The 23,224-nt window shown below is 37.7% G+C and overlaps 1 protein-coding gene across 15 annotated transcripts in view; it reads right to left on the bottom strand.

The window, feature by feature from the left end:
• Window positions 1-23,224, bottom strand: part of CARMIL1 (capping protein regulator and myosin 1 linker 1) — a 352,154-nt gene that overhangs the window by 19,706 nt on the left and 309,224 nt on the right. For 11 of the 15 annotated variants that reach the window (XR_016021728.1, XM_088799443.1, XM_074319291.2 and 8 more), the window contains 4 exons: window positions 15,373-15,390; window positions 11,279-11,345; window positions 10,867-11,063; window positions 4,141-4,253 (listed from right to left, as the gene is read on the bottom strand). Coding sequence is in view for 14 of the 15 variants with exons in the window: in XM_088799443.1 (XP_088655569.1) it covers window positions 4,141-4,253; window positions 10,867-11,063; window positions 11,279-11,345; window positions 15,373-15,390 (395 nt within the window). In the remaining variant the exon portion in view is untranslated. The remainder of the gene's footprint in view (window positions 1-4,140; window positions 4,254-10,866; window positions 11,064-11,278; window positions 11,346-15,372; window positions 15,391-23,224) is intronic. The other 4 variants (XM_074319290.2, XM_074319294.2, XM_074319293.2 and 1 more) reach the window with 1 other exon arrangement.

Here is a 23,224-nt window from a genome sequence, read left to right on the forward strand (position 1 = left end):
GAAGCATTTGAAAAAGTTGATGAGTCATTGCACTTAGGAAATTAAGAGGAAGGTGGAATATTATTATCATATCCATAGGTGAGGAGACTGAGGCACAGACAAGCTAAGAATGAGAATCTGAAGATGGTAGGGCTGGGAGCAGAGGTGAGTTTTTTTATATTTAAGTGTTGTAGTCAACAGTCAAGTGCCTCTCCACTTGTAAGAACTTCCAACAAAGCTGGCTGCACTCCAGACACAGGGGCGGGGCTGGGGGGGTGGGGCAGAGCAGTGACTGCCTTATGTAATTTGGTGCACAATGAAAAGAGCTGGATTTCCCAATAACCCCCTAAAATCCTTCCATGTTATCATTAGATAACATCTGAAATCCCACCCTTGGTGCTCAACACAAAGACTTGGATCCTTGCTTAAATGTAATACCACTGAAAGAGGCAACAAAATGAAGATAGACAGCTTTGGCAGAGGACTGTCAAAAAGAACATTCAGAAACTTGGGAACTAGATGGGGAGAAAGTGGAAATAAAGTGGGCTGAGTGGGAGGCACTGTCACAGTCTTGCATTTAAAGTTGGCAGATTGAACACGGTTAGCTCCCCTGAGTTCCCTGTAAAACCACTGCAAGAGATAAAAAAAAAATAATAATAAGGTATAAACCTCAGAGAAAAGGCAAAACTAACAAAGTTTGGAAGCCAGAGTAGTAATGACTTAATCTGACTTAATCTGGGAAAACTGACCACTAAAGCATTAGTAGGAAAAGCCCAGAAACAAATGGATTTCATTAGTGCCCCTTCCATTTCAACGTGACAGAGAAAAGAATGTTGCAACCATGAAACAAGAATAGCAGAAAAATGTGATTGCAGAAGTGAAAAAATCAAGATTGGAAGATACAACTGAGGAACTTTCGCAGAAAGTGGGGGGCAGGGTTATAAAAAAAAGAGATAAAATAGGAGAGAAGAGGTAAAAAAATATGAGTGGATTAATAGAGGAAACACATAATTTGAATACTGAAGTTTTAAGAAAAAGAATATAGAGAAAAAGGGAAAAAATTATGAAAAATAATTTTTTAAAAATTCCAGAACCAACGGATGTGAATTTCCAGATTGAAATGACCCATTAGTGCCCAGCAAATGGGTTAAACAAACAAAAAGAGTTAGCCAGAGCATTATCATCACAAAATTTCAATATACTGAGAACAAAGAGAAGATCCCAAATGCTTCTGGAGAAGAGGAAAAATATCAGTTACAAACAAAGATCAGAACTTAAGATGGCATTGGATTCATATAGAAACACCAGAAACTAGAAGATAAAGGGATTAGGTTTTCAAAATTCTAAGATGTAATGGATTCCAATCTAGAATTCTATACCTACTTATACTACTAATCACAATGAAAACACATGAGTTTCAGAAACTCATCTCTCATGCTTCCTTTCTTAGAAAGCAAGCCCAGGAAGTGCTCCACCCAAACTAGGGAGTAAAGTAAGGAAAAAGATAGCACAGGCAAAGGAAATAGGAAAAGGGCACAGGAAGGAGGGAAAGGAAGCCCCAAACAGATGAGGAAGGGAGACCCCAGTATGACAGCAGTGGAATGGGCCTATAGGTCACAGTGGAGTCAGTCAGACAGCAGTGAAGGATGGTCCAAGAAGATGAAACTGATGAAATCCCTTTACTGGAGATTCAGAGGATCTGTCGGTGATAGCAATACAGAAAACCAAGCAAATGAAAATGGGACAATTATTAACTCCAGCGAAAATACAATGTTGTCTAGGAAAGGAAATGTCATAGTATACATATAACTCAGCTATGAGTATTTACATGGCTATAATGAAGTCAACAGTCAGTATTGATAGAACCAAAAATTTAGATATAACTAAGTTAGAAGTTAGAAGATGGGGAGAGGAAAGAGTGTGTGTGTGTGTGCGTGTGTGTGCATGTGTGTGTGTGTGTGTCTGCATGGGTCCGCTGGGCTGGGCTGGGTGGTAGAGTGTGTAAGACTTAAATTATTATTATCCTCTATAGTTAAGAAGTCAACAGTTATAGTTACTATCTAAATCTGAAAAACAGAAGATAGAAAAAAAGAAAAAAGAAAAAAATTATTAAAGAATATGGAAGCAAAGTAAAAAATAAACAGCTAAAGGAACAGAAATTAATTGCATCTGGGGAATAAGGAAAGAAACAAGGAACTTTTTTTTGTTGTTGATAAAAAGCCTTGTAGAACATATGACATTTTAAATTATAAGTGTATAAAACTTGGATTTTCGAACTTTCTTCATGTTATTTCATGGTTTTATCTATGCCCAGCCCTTTACATATCAAACTGACAATATCTGTTTTTATATACCAAAATGAAATAAAACAAATCACAACTCCTAGTAGATCCTATCACTATATGATGAAAATTAATGTATCTAGTTCTATTTGTACTGAAACATAATAGAATCCTCCTAGTGCAGTGTCTTTGTAGAAAGCAGATTTTATACCTTATAAAATATACCCAACTTGCATTCTGAGCCTATTAAAGAAGTAGCATGAACGGTAGAAGAAATCACACTAGGGCAAGTATAACAGCACACAGGGCCCTGGTCAAATGTATACAGACCTTTCCACTAACTAAATATCCATTTCTAAAGTTTAGAAAGAAAAGAGCCTACAATGCTATCTGTAGTTTATATGGACACAGGCCGAGGTCATCTTCATTCATTCAACCAATAGTGACTGAGGGCAGACTACATATCACAGGCTGCGTCAGACACTTAAGTTAGAATGGAAAATAAGACCCACATTTGCTTCTGAATAACAACAACTGTCCATGAGAAAAAAAGACTTGAAAACAAATCATTAAGAGGAACTTTCCCATTTTGCTCTATTTATGTTGGTATTGCTCGACATTTTAACATTGAGAATCTGTTTACCCATTCCCTGAGTTGTATAAACAAACAAGCTCTCCAAGGATTATGTATATCCTCACAGATGTGTGCAGAGGATGAAAAAAAAAAAGCATTGAGTCAGCTTTAGAGAAAGAGCAATTAACTTGGGGGTCAGAGGGAGCAGTTACGGGAAAGCTTCAAAGAATAAACGACATTTAGGTTGGCTCCTGAGGCACAGCAGAATAGAATTTTTCTTAGTATGCCAACCTTCAAGGCCAGTGTCAAAGATAAATGACTGGGTCCAGAAGCTTACAACATTCAGTAAGTTGCACTGTTTTGGATATAAAAATTCTACCTTGCCATCCTGCTGAGTCAAGATAATGCACATCAATGTATAGAATGGGCTGGTTTCTTCCATACCTGTGATTGGCCTGCCCACCCTCGGCTTATCATATGGTCTAAATTCCTTCCTGAATTTGGTATCTCAAGGTGAAGAATACTTCATAGACACAAATTCAGGTTAAGAGTGTATTTTGGGATGGATCTACATTTAGTTAGGGATTTAAAAACTTGGTATCAATAGTCTTAAAGAATATGGAGTTTTATGTTTTAGTTAAACAACTGTTAATAAAAGTACCACTAAGTCATCTTTTAAGAAAACTCCACTTAGTAATAAGAAAATGCATATGGAACATTTTAGAGGCTAACTCTGAAGCCTCTTCATTTATTCTGTTGTCATTTTGACACTTTCTGTTGAGGTTGTGTCACCTAGCAATAATGTACAGCCCTCCATATATCAGATTATGCACATTTAGATATAAGTAATTTCAGCTGTCAAAGTTCACTGCCAAGTAATAGAATCATCCAAGTGAAACATTTCGGGATGGTACGTTTTGTGGTCTGTTTTAAAATAGCATGATGGGTCTCAAACTTGAGCATGCTCAATATATCCCCTGGAGGGCTCTTTAAAACACAGAATGTGGGGCACCACCTCCAGAGTTTCTGATTCAGTAGGTCTGGGGTAGATGCTTGAGAATTTGCCCTTTTAACAAGATCCCAGATTATACGGATGGAAAGTGATGTTGCTGGACTGGAGATCACATTTTGCAAACCATCAGAATAGTAAATTCCATTAAAAAATATGTATATACACGTGTGTGTGTGTGTGTGTGTGTGTGTGCGTGTGTGTGTAAATGAGCCTTAGTATACAAAGTTAATTGTTAGCTGTTAGTAATTTAAATGTGAATTAAAGAGTATTATTAGTAATGACTCTGAACTCACTTAGAATCCATTTTGGTCACCTTCTTGGTGAAAAATTCATCTACACCTTCATCTACTCTCCCCATAAGACCATTCTGTTCACCATCTTGGGAGACTATGTTGGCAGCATAGACCTGCAAACCAAACAGGTGTAAGGTTAATTGACATTCAAATTAATTCAGCAAACATTTATTGCTTGATTCAAGGCACTGTGATAAGGACGATAGGAAGGACAAGACTGACTAAATCAGGGCCTTTATAATCTATTGGAATAGAAGTCACACGTACAACTGTGACAAGGGCAGAAAGAAACAAATGAGGGATGCACGATGAACACGAGGCCTGGTAGAGGACTAATGCTGATGGTGTGTCAGAAGCAGCTCAGACCTAACAGCTGTGAAGAACGGAGTGTTTCTAAAGGCACAAAATGGCATGGAGGCCTATGGTAAGAGAAGAGAGAATGCATGGAAAAATGAAATGCACTAAGTTTTGAGAATGGTGATAATACCAGAGGCCAGGGACCTGAGGTGTGTGCATGGGGTTAACTGCTGCGTTTAAATCCTGATGGATAGTAATACTGGCCACTCCAAACCCTCTCACCTGCTTTCTTTCTTTCTTGCTGGAAGAACCCTGATTTCAAGATGTGTATACTTTTTTGTATAAACCAAATACCCAAATTCTATTTCCTAGGCTATGATTGTTTACAAGAGCATGTGATACAATCCTGGTCAGAGAAATATTAGGGACAATCTACTAGGGGCTCCTGGGCAAGTTTTCTTGCAGAGGAAGGAATGTATTTTTTTCTGCATGTGAGGGAGGGTGTGATGTCTGAGCTGCAGCAGCCACCTGGAGTTCAAGAGGGGGCAAGCCGGAGGACAAAAGCCAAAATGCTGGAACAGAATGATGGAACAGGATGACAGAATAGAAAGGTGGACAACACCTGGGAGACTTCTGGATTTTCTGTTAGGTGAGAAAATAAATATTTCTCATAATTTAAGTCATTTCTCTTTACCTCTAGTTGAATGAAAACTTCCCAACTAATAATATAAGGACCAATGGTGAACTGCCTTGAATCCTACACTGAGTGTGGAATTTACTTAGTAAATAATAGGGAGCCCACAGAGAAGTGATGTGGCCCAACCTGTATTGTGGCCAGATAATTCCGGGGCAGCATGAAGGATATATTGGAGAAGCCAGGGATTATAAGCAGGGAAATCTGTTTAGGAACATAAATGAGACTCCCGTCTTTCATTTAATAGTCTAATCTAATCTGGAAGAGTTGAGAGACTGGGTAAGGACTGGAGAAATGAGAATAGAAAGAAAGGAGATGCTTAAGATGAGGTACAAGTTTCTAGGTTGGGTGAATGGAAGCGTGGTTCTGGGGAGCACAGTTCAAAGATCAGACTTGGGGAAGAATATGATGAGTCCAATTTCACACCAGTGTTTGAGGTGCTCTAGGAAGTCCAGGAGCAGGTGTCCAGCAAGGAATTGAAGCCCTGGGTCTCAAGAGAGAAGCTGGTGAGAAGTTATAAGGAAATTATTCACCAAGTTAGCATTTCTCTTTGGATGGACAACTCACAGTGAACTTACTCACATGTTTGATTTGTCTGTGATGGTGTATTAAATTAATGTTTTACATAGACATGTTGTGGGCCATTAGGGAAGAATATGTAACTTGCCTATTCTATTAGGCACAAGGACAAATTCTCATGTGGCTAGGACATCTGGTCGTATATATTGGTAGAGTGGTGGGAAAATTTCTTTCTGTAATCTTGATTTCGAAAGTCTCAAGTTGCCTCGGGGGAACTAGCTCATGTCAGCATATGCATTGTTTAAAGAAAGACTAATCGTTTGCTTTAAATAATTATCTACTTCATTCTCATTGGGAAACCTCCATTATGAAAATGAAATATATGTTTGAGTTCATGTTTGGGAAATGCTGAAATGTGAGCAGATAACAGACAAAGAACTTTGTGAAATGTGAATAATAACAACCATTACACCTCTCATCTGAGATAGTGCTTTATATTAGAGCAAGGCTTTCCTACATTACAAGAGTGCAGAGAATCAGCAAAGTTCTATAATTCAGTTAGAGAGAGAAAGAAGCTCACAAATAACTTTTATTTTGATTACAAAAGATAAAGTAGCACAGAACTTGCTTGTATTATCATTTCTCCTTTTGTAAAAGAAGGAGAATGAAATCTCTACAGTAAAAATAGCTCCGTAAGTTATAATGCTCGATGATTTACATGTGTTTGCATATTATTATTTCACTCCCACATCTACCCTTTGAACTGAAAAGGAAAGAGTTTTATTCTAGTTTTTGGTTAGTCACAGATCAAACAGTAGCTCAGAGGGTGAGTGGCGCCCACACAGAAAGAAGGATATGACCCCAGGGCACAGGGGCCTGACATGGGGCTTCCTTCTAGTGCACCCATGCTCTTCCTCAGAGGCTTCCTGTCAAATTCCCCTTCTCATTTTGAGGGGGAAAAAAAAGTTTTACTAACATAAAATTTCTCCTATCAGCCTTTTTCTCTTTCCCTGCTATGAAACAGAATTCATAACTTGGACAAAAGGTTCTCTGGGGATATGAAAAACATCATTGAGTATCAGAGATGGAGGGACAGAGGGCTCAACAATGCAGTCAGCTTTCCTGCAAGACAGGCTGGTTTTTAGAGCTGGATGGGATCTTATAGATTCCCCCAGTCCAACTGCATCATTTTAGAGATTAAAGAGACTGAGAGTAGAGAGGTTAAGAGCAGTCCAGTATCTCTGGGAGATCTTCAAGGAGATGTGGTTTAAAAGGTGTCTGTTAAACTAGGAAGCAGGAGGAGCTTGTCATTAGCCTGTAAGAAGAGCAGCAGAAAAACTGAAGACAAAAATGAAATGTAGTTTTCAAACAGTTCAAGGCCAAACATGTGCTGTTTTAGTTCAATTTCTAGCAAAAGGAAAGGACATGTAGATATTAGAAGTTCTCAAAATCCCGTTTAATCTTGGGCTTTTCTGTCAAGGAGAGTAAATTTCAAACTAAAAAGGGCAGCGTACCTATTGGAAAGGGGGAGTAGAAACCTCAGCCCTGAGCTGGTTGGACCCACTGCATTTGTGCTCAGAGAAGGGTATTTGCAAATGTAATTTTACTAACAATTGTCACCCCAATAAATTTAATTTAAAATAAATAAATAAATAAATAAATAAAAAAATTGGGAACCAGAATTGCTGTTGTTGATATTTGAGAAATAAAGAAGGTCGATTTGCAGCTCTAGTGTATAAGCAAATGCTAAAAGGATAACGTGTGATTGCTGTGAAGCTAAGCTGGTGATTACGAGGACTGAGGACAACTCAGACACCGGTGTGCGTGTTCCCTCTGCCGGGATTACTGAGATGAACGCACCAAGGAACACGGCAGCAGGTGTGCCTGAATTTTGACAAGGTAGCTGCCTAATTGCTCATGACGTCGCCATAGGTTGGATGGAGAGCAATGGGTGGGAGGGAAGGAAAATTAGGTACATTAGTAACTCTGAACAAATATACCCAGAGAGTGCTAATTAGTAAGCTGAATAATTATGGATTCTTAGATGCATCTATTAGTAAGAAACATGGAAAAGGGAGAACTAAGCAATCAATTCAGGAAATAAGGGACCCAAAGGAAGTAAAATAAAAGAAAACATAAAAATATGAGACAAAAATTAATGAACTTGAGAGGACTAATAAAACTAAAAGTTGATTCTTTGAAAAGGACTAATGAAAGAGACAACCTTGCAAAATTAAGAGGCATTAAAATATATTAGAAATGAAGAATGGGACGTGGCTATTGACATAGAAGAGATTAAAAACTTATAAGAATTCTATAAACAATTAAATGAACAATTAGTCTAAGTGGATAATATCCTAGAAAAACAGAAATTACCAAAATCATCTCAAGAAGAATTAGGTAGATCAATAACAAAAGAAAGCAAATCCCTAGTTAAGAAATCTATACATAAGCATCACGTGTACACACATCAAGCCCAGATGGCTTCCCAGGAAAGGGACAGAAAATCTCTGGTATATGCAAACTGTTCCAGAGAATAGGAAAAGAGAGAACACTTCCCAACTAATTTTATAAAGATAGTGTATTTTGATGAATACTAGATAGATAGTCAAGAAAAAGAAAAATTATAGGTCTCTCTCATTGATGAACATAGATGAAAAAATCTTAATAAAATATGGTAACCAAGAGTGATGACACATTTGGTATCACAAATTGTTAAAAGTAAAAACAGTCAATATCTTGGCTTTGAGAATTCTGTCACCTGGAAAAGCTCTTTAGGGGCATTGGGGGTCAAGGACAAGCTCTAGAAAAGCTACAATAGACTTAGAGTGGACTAAATCTACTCAATCCTAGCAAAACAAAGAAACAAGCAAACAAAAACAAGATAATAATATTAAATGATTACTGCTACTAATCAGAAAGATAAGCTACAACTTCCTCCTTCTCTGCTGAAAAATATGGGTGACAGTGCCTGTGTGGTAGCTTCAGAGTTGTTACATGTGGAAGCACTTTGAAAACGGAAGCACTGTGAAATCCTAAGGCAGCATATTTTCAATATGAACCCAAGGGAAAGCAAGCTATGCCATGTTTCTCAGTTCACCAAGCCTCGGGAAGAAGCTAGATCTATTTAGACCCATGGCCATGATCCATTACCTAGGATATATCCTTGTGCTATAGAGTCCCAGGATGGAACAGCCTGGGATGTGCCAACTCTGTCACAGCCTTCTTCCCTTCTCTTCTTTGTTATTTAAATGTGTAAAGAAAAAAGTATGCACCATTCTCTTTCCCTGGGCCACTGACTTAATCAAGGGGAAACTTAAACCATCATTTCACATGTAAGTGTTACTGCTAATGACCCACCACATGGAAAAAACCAAAGAGGAACTATTTATTCAATAACCATCTAGAATCTTTCCCTATCTGAAAGGGCCTTTTCCTCATTTAGAAAGAAAAGGAAAAATGTTTATTCCTCTAAGAATATGTAAGAGTGCATTAAAAAGTTAAAACAAGTAAATCGAAAAAGAAAATAATGCACTAATTTTTTTTTCTTTTTTAAAAACAGATTCAAATGAGAGAAACACTACTAAAGTCTGATCCAGTAAGAATAAATGACTCCCCATGCAGATAATTTGTTGTGCCCTTTATTCATCGATGTCTTCAGTCATCCACTTATCATCCAGTAAGTATTGTTGAACACTTGTTATATTCTAAACCCAGATTGAGAGCCAAGCATAGAATCATGGATAATAAAGCACATGCCTTCCTACACAGAGTTCACAGACAAGGAGGGGAGAGTGCTGAGAAAACACTGTATGCCGAGAGCTGTAACAGGGTCAGGCACTGGGGATCAGGGCCTCCATGGAGGGTTGCTCAGGCTGTGCAATGTGCACAAGTCTGTGAAAGTGACCATTTCTGGAGCAATCACAGCCTCATGGGAGACAGGAAAGGCTTTCTGGAAGAAGTCTTGCCTTAGTGGAGATACTCAAGATGAGTAGTTATCAGCTTAGGAGGGGTGTGTGTGTGTGTGTGTGTGTGTGTGTTGTGGTGGGGGAGATGGGGACGCTGGCAGACTGACACATAGCATGGAGGAAGAGACGACAGGATGACAAGGAGGGAGGAGAAAGGTGAAGGGAAAGGTGGGCTTGGTGGTGAGGAGCTAGTGTTAAGGACCATATCCAGGTGTCTAACTTGTTAACTGGTGATGCTCCACGGGGTGGGGATAAAGGAGGAAGGGCAGGTTTACAGAGAAAGATCGGCTCCCAGTTTTGAAGCTGTTGATCCTGAGGTGCTCTGGGACATCCAAATTCAGGAGGCAGGTGGGTATCTGAATCTAGAGAGGGCAGGAATCAACAACAGGGAGATGGTGGCCATGAATTTAGATGGCACCACCCAGACAATACACTCAAAGGCCAGGCAGGGCAAACTGAAAAGGCATCACTGCAGAGGTGGGTGATAAGAAAAGAGTGGGATGACTCAGAGGCCCATGGAAATCACCTTTCAGCAAGGATGGAGCTTTCTGTGTCAAGTGACTGCTGAGACATCAAGTAAGATGACAGCTGAGAAGAGTCCACAGGATTAGGCCAGGAGTGACCTTGGCAGGGCAGTTTTGGGGGTGGGTAGATATAGAATAAAGAGTTTGGTGGAGTGACTGGAAAGTGTGGAAGAAAGACAATAGGCACAAACTTTTTCAAGAAGTCTGACTGTAAAGAGAGAAAAGACATTAGCTATAGAGACACACAGGATACATGTGCTCCTTAGCACAATTCAACCCTCTCCTGTAGTAGAGTGAGCTGAATGCTGAGTCACCCTGCCACTCAGATCTAGGTTATCAAAAGGAAAGGCACCAGAACAGGTCCGCACATGGGAGATGGGGGGTACATGTGTACACTCCAAAATCAAATGCAAACAATTTCTAATTACAAATCAATTCTTTGGTACTTATTTTCTATTTTTTTACACTACAAAGACATCACCTGTTTTTCTCACCCATGTGACTGATATTTTTCTAAGGATGTTCAACTCTGTTCTGACTAGTTGGAAACTTTACAGAGTTGTCTTTCCAAAATTGTTTGAGCACCAAGTGGAGAAATTTTGCATTAATATCACATACAAAGGATCTATTTTCCCTAACTGCAAGCTTTCCTATTGTGTAGGACTCTCCAGTTTCCCCTAAGAAGGAAAGGGTGAGGGAGTTGGGGTCTCTACGGTTCACCTACCGCCGCTTGAGTGGGTTGCTGCTTCTTGTTCCGCTTTGGCCTTAACTTGGTGAAGTGTTCTAGCTTCTTTCCCTCTTCAGAGGGCAACTCAGAGATAAAGCCCGAGTTCCGCTTCTCTTGTCTGACAGAGGGGAAAGGTGGGTCTTCAGTGTGAATTGGCACCTCTTCCAGTGCTTTATCCAGATCAAACTCCATTTCTAAAACAAAGCAAAGCCCAAGACCCACACTTACTGCATAGAGATGGATAAAAAATTCCTAAAAGTAATTTGGAGTCTATCACAGAATAGCAAACACTCACTTGGCTCTCCTTCTCAATATTTGCTCATTTAAAGCATCCCTAAAGGAATCGGAGGCCCTTGTGGAGGGTGTTTCATGGTTACAAGGAAAGGAATAGCATTAGCAACACACTCACCGAAGGCCCTGGAAACTGGCCGCAGCATCCGGCTATGGATACTCTTCCTTTTGGATTTAGGAGTCATCTAGCAATAAAATAAAGAAGGCACTGAGACAGGTATTCAAACAAGACTTGCCTTTCAAACTTCAGAAACACTTGGGATCTGTTGTTTAAGCTCAGTACTTTTTTCACTTCCTTAGAGGATGATTGGTTCTATCTGATAGCCTGATTGAAAAGACTGAACCCATTTCTAAACGTTGACAATTTTCTCAAAGGATACAGCCAATGTCTTTCTTTTTCCCCCAAGCTCTAACCAGTCACATTTATTTACATGGCTGAAAGGAACAATGAGTAATACAGAATTTGACTCGGAGCTGCACACGAGGGTGTTAAAATGGATATAAAAAACAGGACTGTAAACATCAGTCACTAAAAATTAAAAACAATTATTCATAGGTCATTGTCACAGCAACATCAATGCCAGCAGCACTGAACTCTTTGTCATGTTAATGATTAACGCAGTTTAACTGTTTTGTTTCAGATTTCAACCACCAAGATTTCTATCTTTACACTGTGGGCAAAGATGGAAAAAGTTGCCATGATTTAGAAGTCTATATCTGCATTCGCTTCTCAGAAAGACATTTTTGATCCTGCTAGCCCTTTAAAAAACTGAGACCAAAACCCAAACCACAGCCAAAACTTAAGAGCATTTTTCTATTATTGATGTCAACTGTTGATTATGTAAAACCAAACCTAAGGAAGGTGTTTGCTTCTGCCTCCATAAGATCATTACACACATCAAAGCTAGAGGAAACCACTATCCTCACTGACACAAATTAGAAGGAGGAAACTGAGCCATGGAGATGATGGAGGCTACCATTCAAGTTGTCAACAGGAGCAATGCCGGGACAGACTCAGTTATGAAGGTCGGCCCAGTGTCCCATCTACCACAGCTTTCATTATCAATATACAGATGAATGGGTTTCAGGGATATTTTAATTGGTTTGATATTGGAAACTGGTATTTGTATAAACTAAGAGATAACACAACTGGAAAAACTTAGTTTGCAGACTTTTATTTAATAGGTTGTCCCTAAGGTTTTTTCAAAACAAACAAACAAACAAACAAACAAACAAACAAAAAACCCCACAAGGTTGATAAACTTTCTCTGATTCAAATAATGAACTGGTTCATACTGACCTTTAAAGCAAACAACTTTATAGTTGATAATTTTATGCCAGTTTTAATAATAATATTCTTTGGTTATTATTTATTGTTGGAAGGAAAAATGATGAACAATTGTATTTAAATGTAGACTGGTATTCCTAAAGTATGCAATGGAACTTACTGATTTGGTTCTTACAAGGTTTTGTAAAGGCAGCCATCTGAGGAGTATCGACTGATAAAGCAACAGGCGTTGCAGGTTCAATAAAAACAGTCAATCCAAGTAACTGGAAAGGAATCCAGTTTCAAGGTTGTTCTCCTCAAAACTGGCCTTGCAGTTGGCTGAAGAAGGTAGGGAGTGGCTTGAGTGGTCTATTCATAAGTGAAACTTCTAAAAACAATTAGGTCTCAGGAGACATAAACTACCAAAATATATACTGTGTTTAGTCATTAAAATTTCTTCAGTTTTCTATCCACTTTGTGCACAACCATGATAGGTAAAAGGATCAAGAAGTAGCTTGGGATATAATTTTCAGCCAATTTATTTAGATAGTCATAAATAAATAGGAAAGAAGTTTTAAAATGCATGGAATGATGATGTCTTCCAAAATTTTTCCTGTGACTCTTGATTAGATTTTATAAAGACTGTTCATAGGCAAACATAACCTGGCTCACATTTCCCTATTTAGCCTTTACCAAATACGTGTAAAACACATGGCAATTATGACATTTCAAATATATTAAATTTTTCAATTATATGAAAAGGAATATATATAGAATTACATATAAAATACATATTATATAACATACATAAATAATATAAAAGATATATAGAAAGAGACTCATTTATAAACTGATGCCCACCTGTAAATGGGTCATTCAGCTCAAAGTAATTTTATAGACATATTGAGAAATACACAAAATCGTCAGGATTTTTGATGGTTCACATCAACCTATGGGGGATTATTTTGCTCTTCTTGGTCTTCTGATGCCTCAAAGCCTAGTGTACAAAATGTGAATATCAGAAGGATGCATTCTAATGCATTTTCATTGCTTTCTTTCATTTCATATGCTCTTTACAAGTGCAAATGATTTCTAATTGCATTTTGCATAAAACTCTTACTGTATTCACATATCTGTTAGCTCTGAAGTTTTTACATGTTTGGACAGGGCTGATGGCCTTTTGCTGAAATAGGCAGGATGTGCAATCAGGCTTGTTTGTACAACTGGTAGTACGAATGCAACCCGATTTGACATTTCTTTTGATAGATGAACTGTTGTATGATCTTTCTTTCATGGGGTTTCAGTATAACAACGGGGAGAAAAAAGCATTATTTTGCTCATATTTTTCTTTCTTTAGAATTTTTTCTTCCTTAACAGTTTTACAGAGACTATGGACTTGCTAAATCTTATTGGCTTATTCCTGTGTTCCCATGACATATAAACCTAAAGCAAGGGGAAGTGGAAGAATGAGCTATGATTATCCACTTAAAGTATACGTATTTAGGAATGAATATTCTGTTTCTCTAGAAATCTGGTTTACATGCACTGCCGCCTCCCTCACTCCCCAACCTGTTGGTTAGATGAATTGCATCCGGGGGGAAAAATGTGGCTTCATCATCCTCTTTAGAATGGTTAACTTTCTTCCATTTTTGTACATAATGAAAGGGTTAATTTTCTCAGCCTGTTTCTTAGTTCTCAGTTCCCTTCCCTAGACATTTGTCCATGCCTAAGTATTTTCTGAAATCACAAAGTACCCATCAGATGAAAGGGTCAGCAATCAAAGCAGAAGAGGTACACTCATCAAATGGATTTTTCACAAATCAATTCATGGTTAACATCACCAACTATTATTACTTTAGGTCTACACAAAGTTACTTTATCTTAAAAAATGTATTCTATGAGCAATAAAAAGTATTTGTCAATATTCACATCCTTAGGAAATATGAGGAATGATGTGTTGCACCCTTTAAAATGTAACTTTAGAATGAAAACCCTAAACACAGACTTCTTTCTCATTGTTAACACAGACATCACAAACCATCAGTAAATCTTCATGTGAATAGCAGACAGTGTGAACGAAATACCTGGTTCTGTTCTCTAGGAATCCAAAAGCAGCACAATGTCTATCTACCTGCTTGGAAATCTTACTCATTTGATCCAATTTTTATAATGGATTTAAAACTATTCTCCATGTAGCTCATTAGTCTATTTTTACCCTAAGTGAAGGACTAATGTTTGAACTTTCCAAACAACACATTTTTTCCCACTAAACTCACTTTTAACATGTAATTCCTAGACATACAAATTTTTTTAAAAATCAGAGTTAAATTGTTTCGATCATCATAAAAATAGGATAGAGTGGTTTCCTTTTTCATTTTACCAAGTTTGCACAAAATATAATAAACAACACTCTCACTCCTAGCTCAAGAATCTCTAATTTCTTTTCTTTCTCCTGAAACTGAAAACAAAACAATATTAAAAGTTGTTTAAAAAAAACCAAAACAGTTGCAAAACAGATTAGTAAAATTCTTCTAATAAGTGAATCATGATGCTGATTTTCTATAACCCTGGAAAACAAATAATATAAGAATCAGTAAACAAACCTGGAAGTTTAAGTAATCATGTTTTTTTGTTGTTGTTTTTTTTTTTTAACATGAATGAAATAAGGACTGTTCCCTCTTGAATGTTTATACCCTCTTCATCAATACTCTGCTTGGCTTTAGGCACACGGCTGGGGACATTTTAAATTTATTGCCTGTTTGCTAGCTGAACCCATTTGTAAAATTCAGTCTTGTCTCTAAGTCACTACCTATTTCATTCAGGATCCACAGATGGATGACGACATGACAGTCTCCTGGGAGACCAGCCAGGCAGCACAGAAGCAAATGGAATACAAGAACGTAAACTAGGATGGCCAGAAACAGCAGAGCCACCAAAATACTTACACTTGTACAGCAGAGAGTCTCCATGCAGCACAAAGAAAGGGGAAAAAATATGAATGGAAGAGAGAAAAAGCAACAGCATTACAAGAAAAGGGAAAGGAAGGCACCATTCACAAACAAACAGAAAAGCTATACAAAAAGCCTTCATAGCAAAAGAATAAGAAGGAGGCCAAAATATTATTAGTTTAAGGCATCCAACCTAGCATTTTATAAGCAGATGCATATTACAGCTTGAAGTTGTAGAAACTCTTGGAGACATGACCAATTTTGCTAAGTTTGTACAAAATGTCATTGAGTAACCCTATTTGGGGGATGGAGACATCATCAACTCCAAAGGCACATGACGGACAGAATACTGGGTGGATATTAGCAAACCCCATGCAGGTTTTGGTCCTTGGCCACAGGGCTACTCCTGTAACAAAGTGAAGACAGTATATCTACGGGCATGTCCCTTTTGGGACATCATTGTATGCTGCCCACTGTAATTTAGGATGAAGTAGCTTTGAATTCTCTACCCCCTCAGTCATCAAAGCTTTTCAGGAAAAGATCAGATGCCAGGCCCCAGCACAGTGTAATTAAATGTTTATGATACTTTATATCTTAGTGGGAATTTGGGTCACCTTACATTTCACATTAAATCTCTAATTCACTAAATAATTTAAAAAGCCTCATTGGTCATCATTAACAGTTGTTAAGGCATCTTACTATTCTGAAAACTTATAAATTCTTTAAAAGAATTTTTAAAACACTTAACAGAAAATAAGAAGTCCAGCTGTAAAATACCAGGCTTTATGAAAGCAAAGTATGGGTGTGTGTGTGGAGGGGTTCTTTTCCAAACCTCCCAAAACCATACCTGGAAGGCCACCTGGGGATCACTTTTTTCCCTTTCAAGTTCTTTATTTTTTGTGTGTCATTTTTTTCTCAATATACAACAGGATGAAAATATAGGGCTCCTCAATTGGTTAGTATAAACAGTTCGGGTCTCTTCAGAGGAAAGATGGCACTATGAGGTGTGATAAAAAACTATGGTAAACGTTTAAATTTAAAAAATTATTATAGTAAGACACATTGCCATTAATCCTCCTCAAAATATTCCTTGCTTTGAACACACAAATCCTATCACTCTTGCCACTTTCTGAAGCAGTTCTGGAAGTCCTCTACGTGTCTTCAGTTGCACTTTCGTGGCTGCCTCGAAGTCTTGAATTGATTCAAAACGTTTACCTTTCATGGTCATTTTGACTTTGGGAAAGAGCCAAAAGTTACAAGGTGCCAAGTCTGGTGAATAAGGTAATGTTTTTATTCTACAGAAATTGCCGTACCAGAAGTCATGTGTGACTTGGAGCCTTTCCGTTGTGATAAAACAATATAGTAAATGCTGCTTCCAAGTGCCATCCAACGGAAAGGCATGGATCTTCAATATGGGAAGCGGTGCATCAAACCTTAGTAACAGTATGTGACAAGTTTCAATTTGCTTGGTGCAGTCAGTCAGCTGTGAGCTATAGTTGACAGAAGATGTATTTTAAAGTGTGCTGTTAATCACCCTCCATTATGACAATGTTCTGTGTCACACTTCGCTTCTGCTATACGGCAATTTCTGTCAAATAAAAACATTACGGTGTGTCCTCATCCACCTTATTCACCGGATCTGGCACCGTGCGACTTCTGGCTGTTCCCCAAAGTCAAAATGATTAAGGACATTGACGAGGCAAGCCACGACAGCGCAACAAAAGACATTCACAAAAGAAGACTTCCAGAACTGCTTCAGAAAGTGGCAAGAATGATAAATGTGTTCAAAGTGAGGGGGAGTATTTTGAGCAGGATTAATGGCAATGTGTCTTTTATCCTAATAAATTGTTTTAAAATTTAAACATTTACTGTATTGTTTGGTCACACCTCATTAAGTAGAAGCTATTCCCCCAAACCATTACCATCATCACCATTGTCATCATCAATATAATTTGCTTATTAGAAAGGCTTCTATCAGCATTGTCCTGAAAAGGTATTGATTTCCAGACTCCTTATTTCGTATTTTATTAGGTAATTTTCTTCAAATATACCTCATTTTATGCTCCATTAAATTAGACTGAAAACAGTCTTGCTGAATGACAGGAGAAAGAGTTAAAATATATTTTCAAATATCCCTGAATTGTGTGAAAAACTTGCATCCAGTCTTAACATATATCCCCTCATCAAAAACTTCCTTAAATGTGTGACTGCAGCTACAGACATCAGAGAGGTATAGCTGATGGTTAAGTCCCATAGATACTTTTAGACTTTCGTTCTCTTTATGAGAGGTTAATTCAACAAAACAGGTACTCCTCCAAATTATCCATGTAAAGATCATTGTAAGTGAAGGTGAGGAACCTTTTAATTGGTTCAAATCCTAAAATGATAGGCAAACAAAAACATGTTCCTATGAAGAGGAAAACCACAGCAACAGACAATTCAACTTTTCAATAGAAAAGCTGAAAACTTTTCTACTCCTTATGCACACTTTGTGGAACTTGTTTAACTGTACTGACCAACATCTCCCCCAGCAAGATGAGGGAAGGACTAATGAGTGAGGAGAGGTCACTCTCTCTCTCAAGTATGTCTCACGCTCAAGGTTTTGGCATTCAAGAACTGAGCTAGAATCCTGGATCTGTCACTTATGGGGTTGTGGAACTTTGGCCAAGGTTTTTGTGAAGTTAGACCTAGTTTTCTAGTTTGTAAAATAACTGCTGTGAGTATTAAACAAGATAATGATACAAGGTGCTCTCTTAGCACAGAGTCTGGCAGTTAGTGTCAATCAACGACCTTACAGTGCTTCATTAACTAGTAGTGGTTATGAACATTAGTAATGCCATTTTTTCATTCTTCTATTCCAAGGAGAAAGAATGGGGTAGGGCAAGCATAAGTAGTAGACTTGTAACAGCAAAAAGGTAGAAACAATTTAAAAGACTGCCAAATAGGGGAATGGATAATTAAAATGAAGCATATGCAAATGATGGGACAACAGTTAAAAGGAAAATATTCTTTACGAAAGCATCCAAACTCATGATAATGGTGCCTCTGAGGAAAGGAGGAGTAGACGGAGACTGTCAGTGGTGAATTGAGGCTACAACTTTATCAGTAATGTTTTATATTATTTAAAATTCAACAAGTATTTACTGAGCACCTACTGTACACTGGAAAGTCTTGGAGAAGGGGGATGGGTAGAGCAGTGCATAAGATACATGAGTTCCCTGCACTCTTAGAGCGTATATTCTGGCATGAAAAAAATGTACCAGCCAAACAAAAATGCTAACATGTTAATTGTTTTCAGTTAAAGTTGGTGATAACACAGGTGTGTGACATTTCTTTCTTTTTTTGGTACTTTTTAATAATTTTGTAGGAACTCTCTCCAAAAAGCTTACTTAAGAATCCTTAATCACTGTGGTCATTTGGTGTTTACTGATTATCTGGACTGATTCTGCAAACAGGATAACAGAATGACCACACACACCACCACCGTGGTCACCTCCTGATGGGTAATGATGACACATGGACCAATTTGATCCTAATAGTTTGGAGGTAGGGACTGATCTACTAGAACACATACAAAGAAACTTTAAAGATTCTAAAGTAACTCATCGTTGTCTGTATGTGCAAATGTTTTATAAGTATTTTTACTGCAGTGAAGTGTTCAGGAATAGCTGGCATCTCAACATTTAGGAGACAAATATTGTTTCCCAGAGTCCAAGAAACCAAATTAAAATAAACGCTCAGTACCACATCTACCTTCTTCATTTTCTTTATCACAAAACTGACATGCGAGGGATTAAAAAAATTTAATCTCAACCTACATTGGGTTCACTCTATTTATCAAAATATACAAACGTTTTGCCAGCCATTTTAGCACTCCCTCTTAATAATGACATAGAAATAGAGACTTGATAGCCAGGAACCAGATTGGGTGAGGGGGGAAAACCCATTTAGTTAGAAAAATAAGGAAATGAGGGGGTTTATTTCCAAACACAGCAATTTAGTCAAATCTGCCAAAGACTGCAGAGGTGACTTTTGGATCCCACTTCATCAGCCCTCATCACATACATAAAAATTTCAACTATAGATAGTCACTTAGTCAAGTATACTCATACTTATTTTTAAGTTTGGAATAGAAACAAGGAGTGCTTAGGCAGAGACTAAACTCTTTAAAAGTTAACAGCCAAAAACATTTGCTAGAGGATCCTTTATCACAGAAAACAATGATTTTTTCAAGTTTTTTCTTTTTAATATATAGCAGAATTCTTATTGAAACATCTTAAGCAATGCCTTGAAAATACGTAATAGATAGATGGGGCTAATTTGGCTGAAATAGGGGAATGCCTAGAGACTGACTCAGAAGGTTTCCTTTAGGCACCCCCTCCTCACCCTGTGTCCCCAGCTATCCCATATGCATAAGGTGGACATATTTGGGTGGAAAGGACCAGCCCAGTCCTGACTTGTTCACCTCTAGATCCCGGAGCCTGGAGAGAGTCTGACATAGTGAGCATTCAAGAACCATTTGGTGAGTGAAGGAGTGAACTGAACTACTGCTTTATCCAGTGCTCTCCCCACTTTTGGATTTTATAGACTTCCTTAAAAAGGAAATTGGTCATCATAACCACCATCATTTCCATAAAAGGAATTTGGGCACACAGATAAAGCATAAGGACATGATCTGTTATAAAGAACAGTCCTTTAAATTAGATACACTTATTTTCATGAACAATTTTCTGTTGTCCTTATTTTTCCCATTTCATGTTAGACTGAGAAAAAAACTCTTCATAGACCTTTTTGTGGTTCATGGACTGGTATCTACCTCTTTTAACAATAAACTTCAAATATATATACCTACTCTTTCTCCCTCAATTAGTTATTCTAAACATTTTCAAATTTGCCAAAAACAGGTGCAAGGATAATATAATAAATACAAGTATAATCTTCATGTAGCTTCCTTAATTATTAACATTTTGTCACATTATAGGAAGTTCTCCATTTTCTCTTCCCCTATCCCCACACATAAGTTTTTGGTCATCTTGACATTTCACCTTTAAATACTTCTGCATGAACATCCTAAGAATTCTCTTATCCTACATAACTATACATGAATACTGCAACTAACAAAATTAATAGCAATTACTTAATATCTAATGTACATTCTATAGTCCACATTCAAATTTCCCTAATTGTTGCTCAAATGCCTCAAAACAACCCCCCTCCCCATTTTGGAACCAGGATCTAATGGACCATTCAAGCATGACATATGATTATAGCTCTCTAGTTTCTTTTACGTAGCATATCCTCCTTCCCCCACCCCCAACCCTACCTTTCTTTTTCATAATATTGACGTTTTTAAAGAATGCCGGTCAACTGTTTCATAGATTATCATCCCACATTTTATATTTGTCTGACTGTTTCCTCATAATTAGATTTAGGTGAACCATTTTTAGCATGAATGCCACATGGATGATGCTGTGAACTAATGACTGAAACACAACAGGTGACACACATATCACATTGTTCCACTATTGGTAACACTAAGTTTGATTAATTTGTCAGGGTAGGGACCTCCCAATTGCTCCATTACAAAGGTATCTCTTCCCTTGGTAATTAATAATAACTGTGATGTGATACTTCTAGTTCATGTGGATGAGTCCATTTTTAAACAACTATTGACAGCCCTTGCCAGATACAATAAATACAACAAGAACCACAAAACTGTAATTTTCTACTTCTACCATTATTCCTATATTTCTTGAGTGCCATTCCTCTTTAAAAATCAACTGTCCCTTTTTGAAATTCGTTGTACCCTCCTCCCTCTTTGATTTTCTTAGTATTACTATGGACTCATCTTTGTTTGTATTATTATTATTATTATTATTATTACCACCATTTTGTGCTCAGAGTGTCCCAGTAGAAATTATTTCAATCTGGATTTTGTATTCTTTGAAATGATCCCATTAGACTTAGAACCAATCCTTGCTTTTTTGATACAAAATATCCTATGCTCACCTTGTGCTTTTCTGGACACTTTTTAAAATGGATTAGCCCATCAATGTAACAAACTGGGTGGGTGACATATATAGGTTCATTCACCTTCCATTCCTAGCAAGAAGCCAAGAATACCTGGTACACAATGAATCAACAATAAGCATTTAATGAATGACTAAGTAAACTTCTAGCCTCAGTTTTGGCTTAGGGAGTCTTCTGATTGCTCATCACTAAAACTCCATCAGTGAGAAGTACTCCTGCCTCCTCATCTGGGCTCTTTTGCCAACAGCCACCTTCTTCCAGTCTTTCCTATCTCCCATCCCCTGGGTAAACAAACCCTCTCCAGGGACTTCCCGCCATCTTCCTTAGACACCTGCATGGATTTGGTCTTTGATTTCAATTGGCAAGCAGTGATAATTTGGAGCTTTCTGACATAAGAGAGAGGGTGCTGAAGCAAATGTGTCATGTGGTACGTTGAAAACATGAGGTGTCTAAAGGTTGAAAAGTGAGACAGATTTTAGAGAAATTATTTTATTTAGTATTGGTTCAAAAGTTACAAGCAATCAGTGATTGCTTGTAAAAGACTTAACTAGATTGGACTTCATTTATTTATTTTTTAATCTTCATTAAATTTATTGGGATGACGTGGTTAGTAAAATTATCAAGTGTACATTTCTATAATACATCATGTATATATTGCATTGTGTGTTCACCACTCAGAGCCAGTTCTCCTTCCATCACCATATAATTGACCCCCTTTAACCCATTTCTACCACAATCCTCCTCCCTTACCCTCTGGTAGCAACAAATGAACAAGACACACAAACAAATAAATCACAGACACAGACAAGTTTAGTGGTTACCAGTGGACTTCATTTAAAAAAAATGTCCTGTTTAAGGGAAGTATAAGTATATGCCTACCTTATCTGCAAACAACACACTATAGATAAAGAGAAACAGGTGAACAATGGAATGTTTTTTTCTTTTTATAAGTCCACAGGATACTAGAACTATTTGCTTAATTTAATTCATGAGGGTAGGTCAAAATCACCTTTTGCGATTATCATTACTTGTCAAAATTAAGATCGGAAGAATCATCATAGCCAATCTGCAAGTCAGATGCCCAGTTTGGAGGCTGCTTTGGTGATGCCCTGACTAAGCTGATGTTCTTAGTCCTTTTCAGCAGGGGATTTATCAAGTCCACTCATCCTCTTCCTGGGGAGTTTGATTCATATGGGAGCTTTGGGCTGTTCTGTCACCTATGGAGGTGGAGGGTTCTTATCCTCCCAGGAATGACTGTAAAAGGAGGGAGTCTGTGGGATTTCCCATGGGGTCTCCATTGTCTCTTGGGGAGCTCCTGAAGGTGGTCAATGCTGCACTTCAGGCTTTATTTTCATCCTTAAAACAAGGTGTGTGGGATAGATCTCTCAGGAGCTCCCTAGAATAAACCTCTGCAAATGGTGTTCACACCAGTTAAAAATTAAAAGGTTAAGGCAACTCTGGGTCCTGAGTGAATGGTGAACTCTGGAGCTTGCAGTGTGCGTCTGGCCTTTCCACACAAGACCGCCACAAACAGCACTAGAAACTCTGAGGAACATACAAGATCCATTTTAGTTGGACTATATAAATTGTACTATAGTTTGGAAAATTTAAATTTGGAAATTAAGAGGTTTTCATAGGTTGCTTTCTAGTGATTAAAAAGTTAAATCTCCGTTTTCCAAAGTGATCTTAATAAAAAAATGACATTATAAAATAAATAAAATTTTAAGAGGAAACTAACAATTAGGACTTGCACAGGCCTCTGCACATAGTTAATATCAGTGAAACTAATTTTAAATGAGATATCGACTTAATAGTCTGT

The sequence above is a fragment of the Rhinolophus sinicus genome, chromosome 7, assembly GCF_057876585.1.
Source record: "Rhinolophus sinicus isolate RSI-liver-muscle chromosome 7, RSI-T2T, whole genome shotgun sequence".
Taxonomy (NCBI): Eukaryota; Metazoa; Chordata; class Mammalia; order Chiroptera; family Rhinolophidae; genus Rhinolophus; species Rhinolophus sinicus.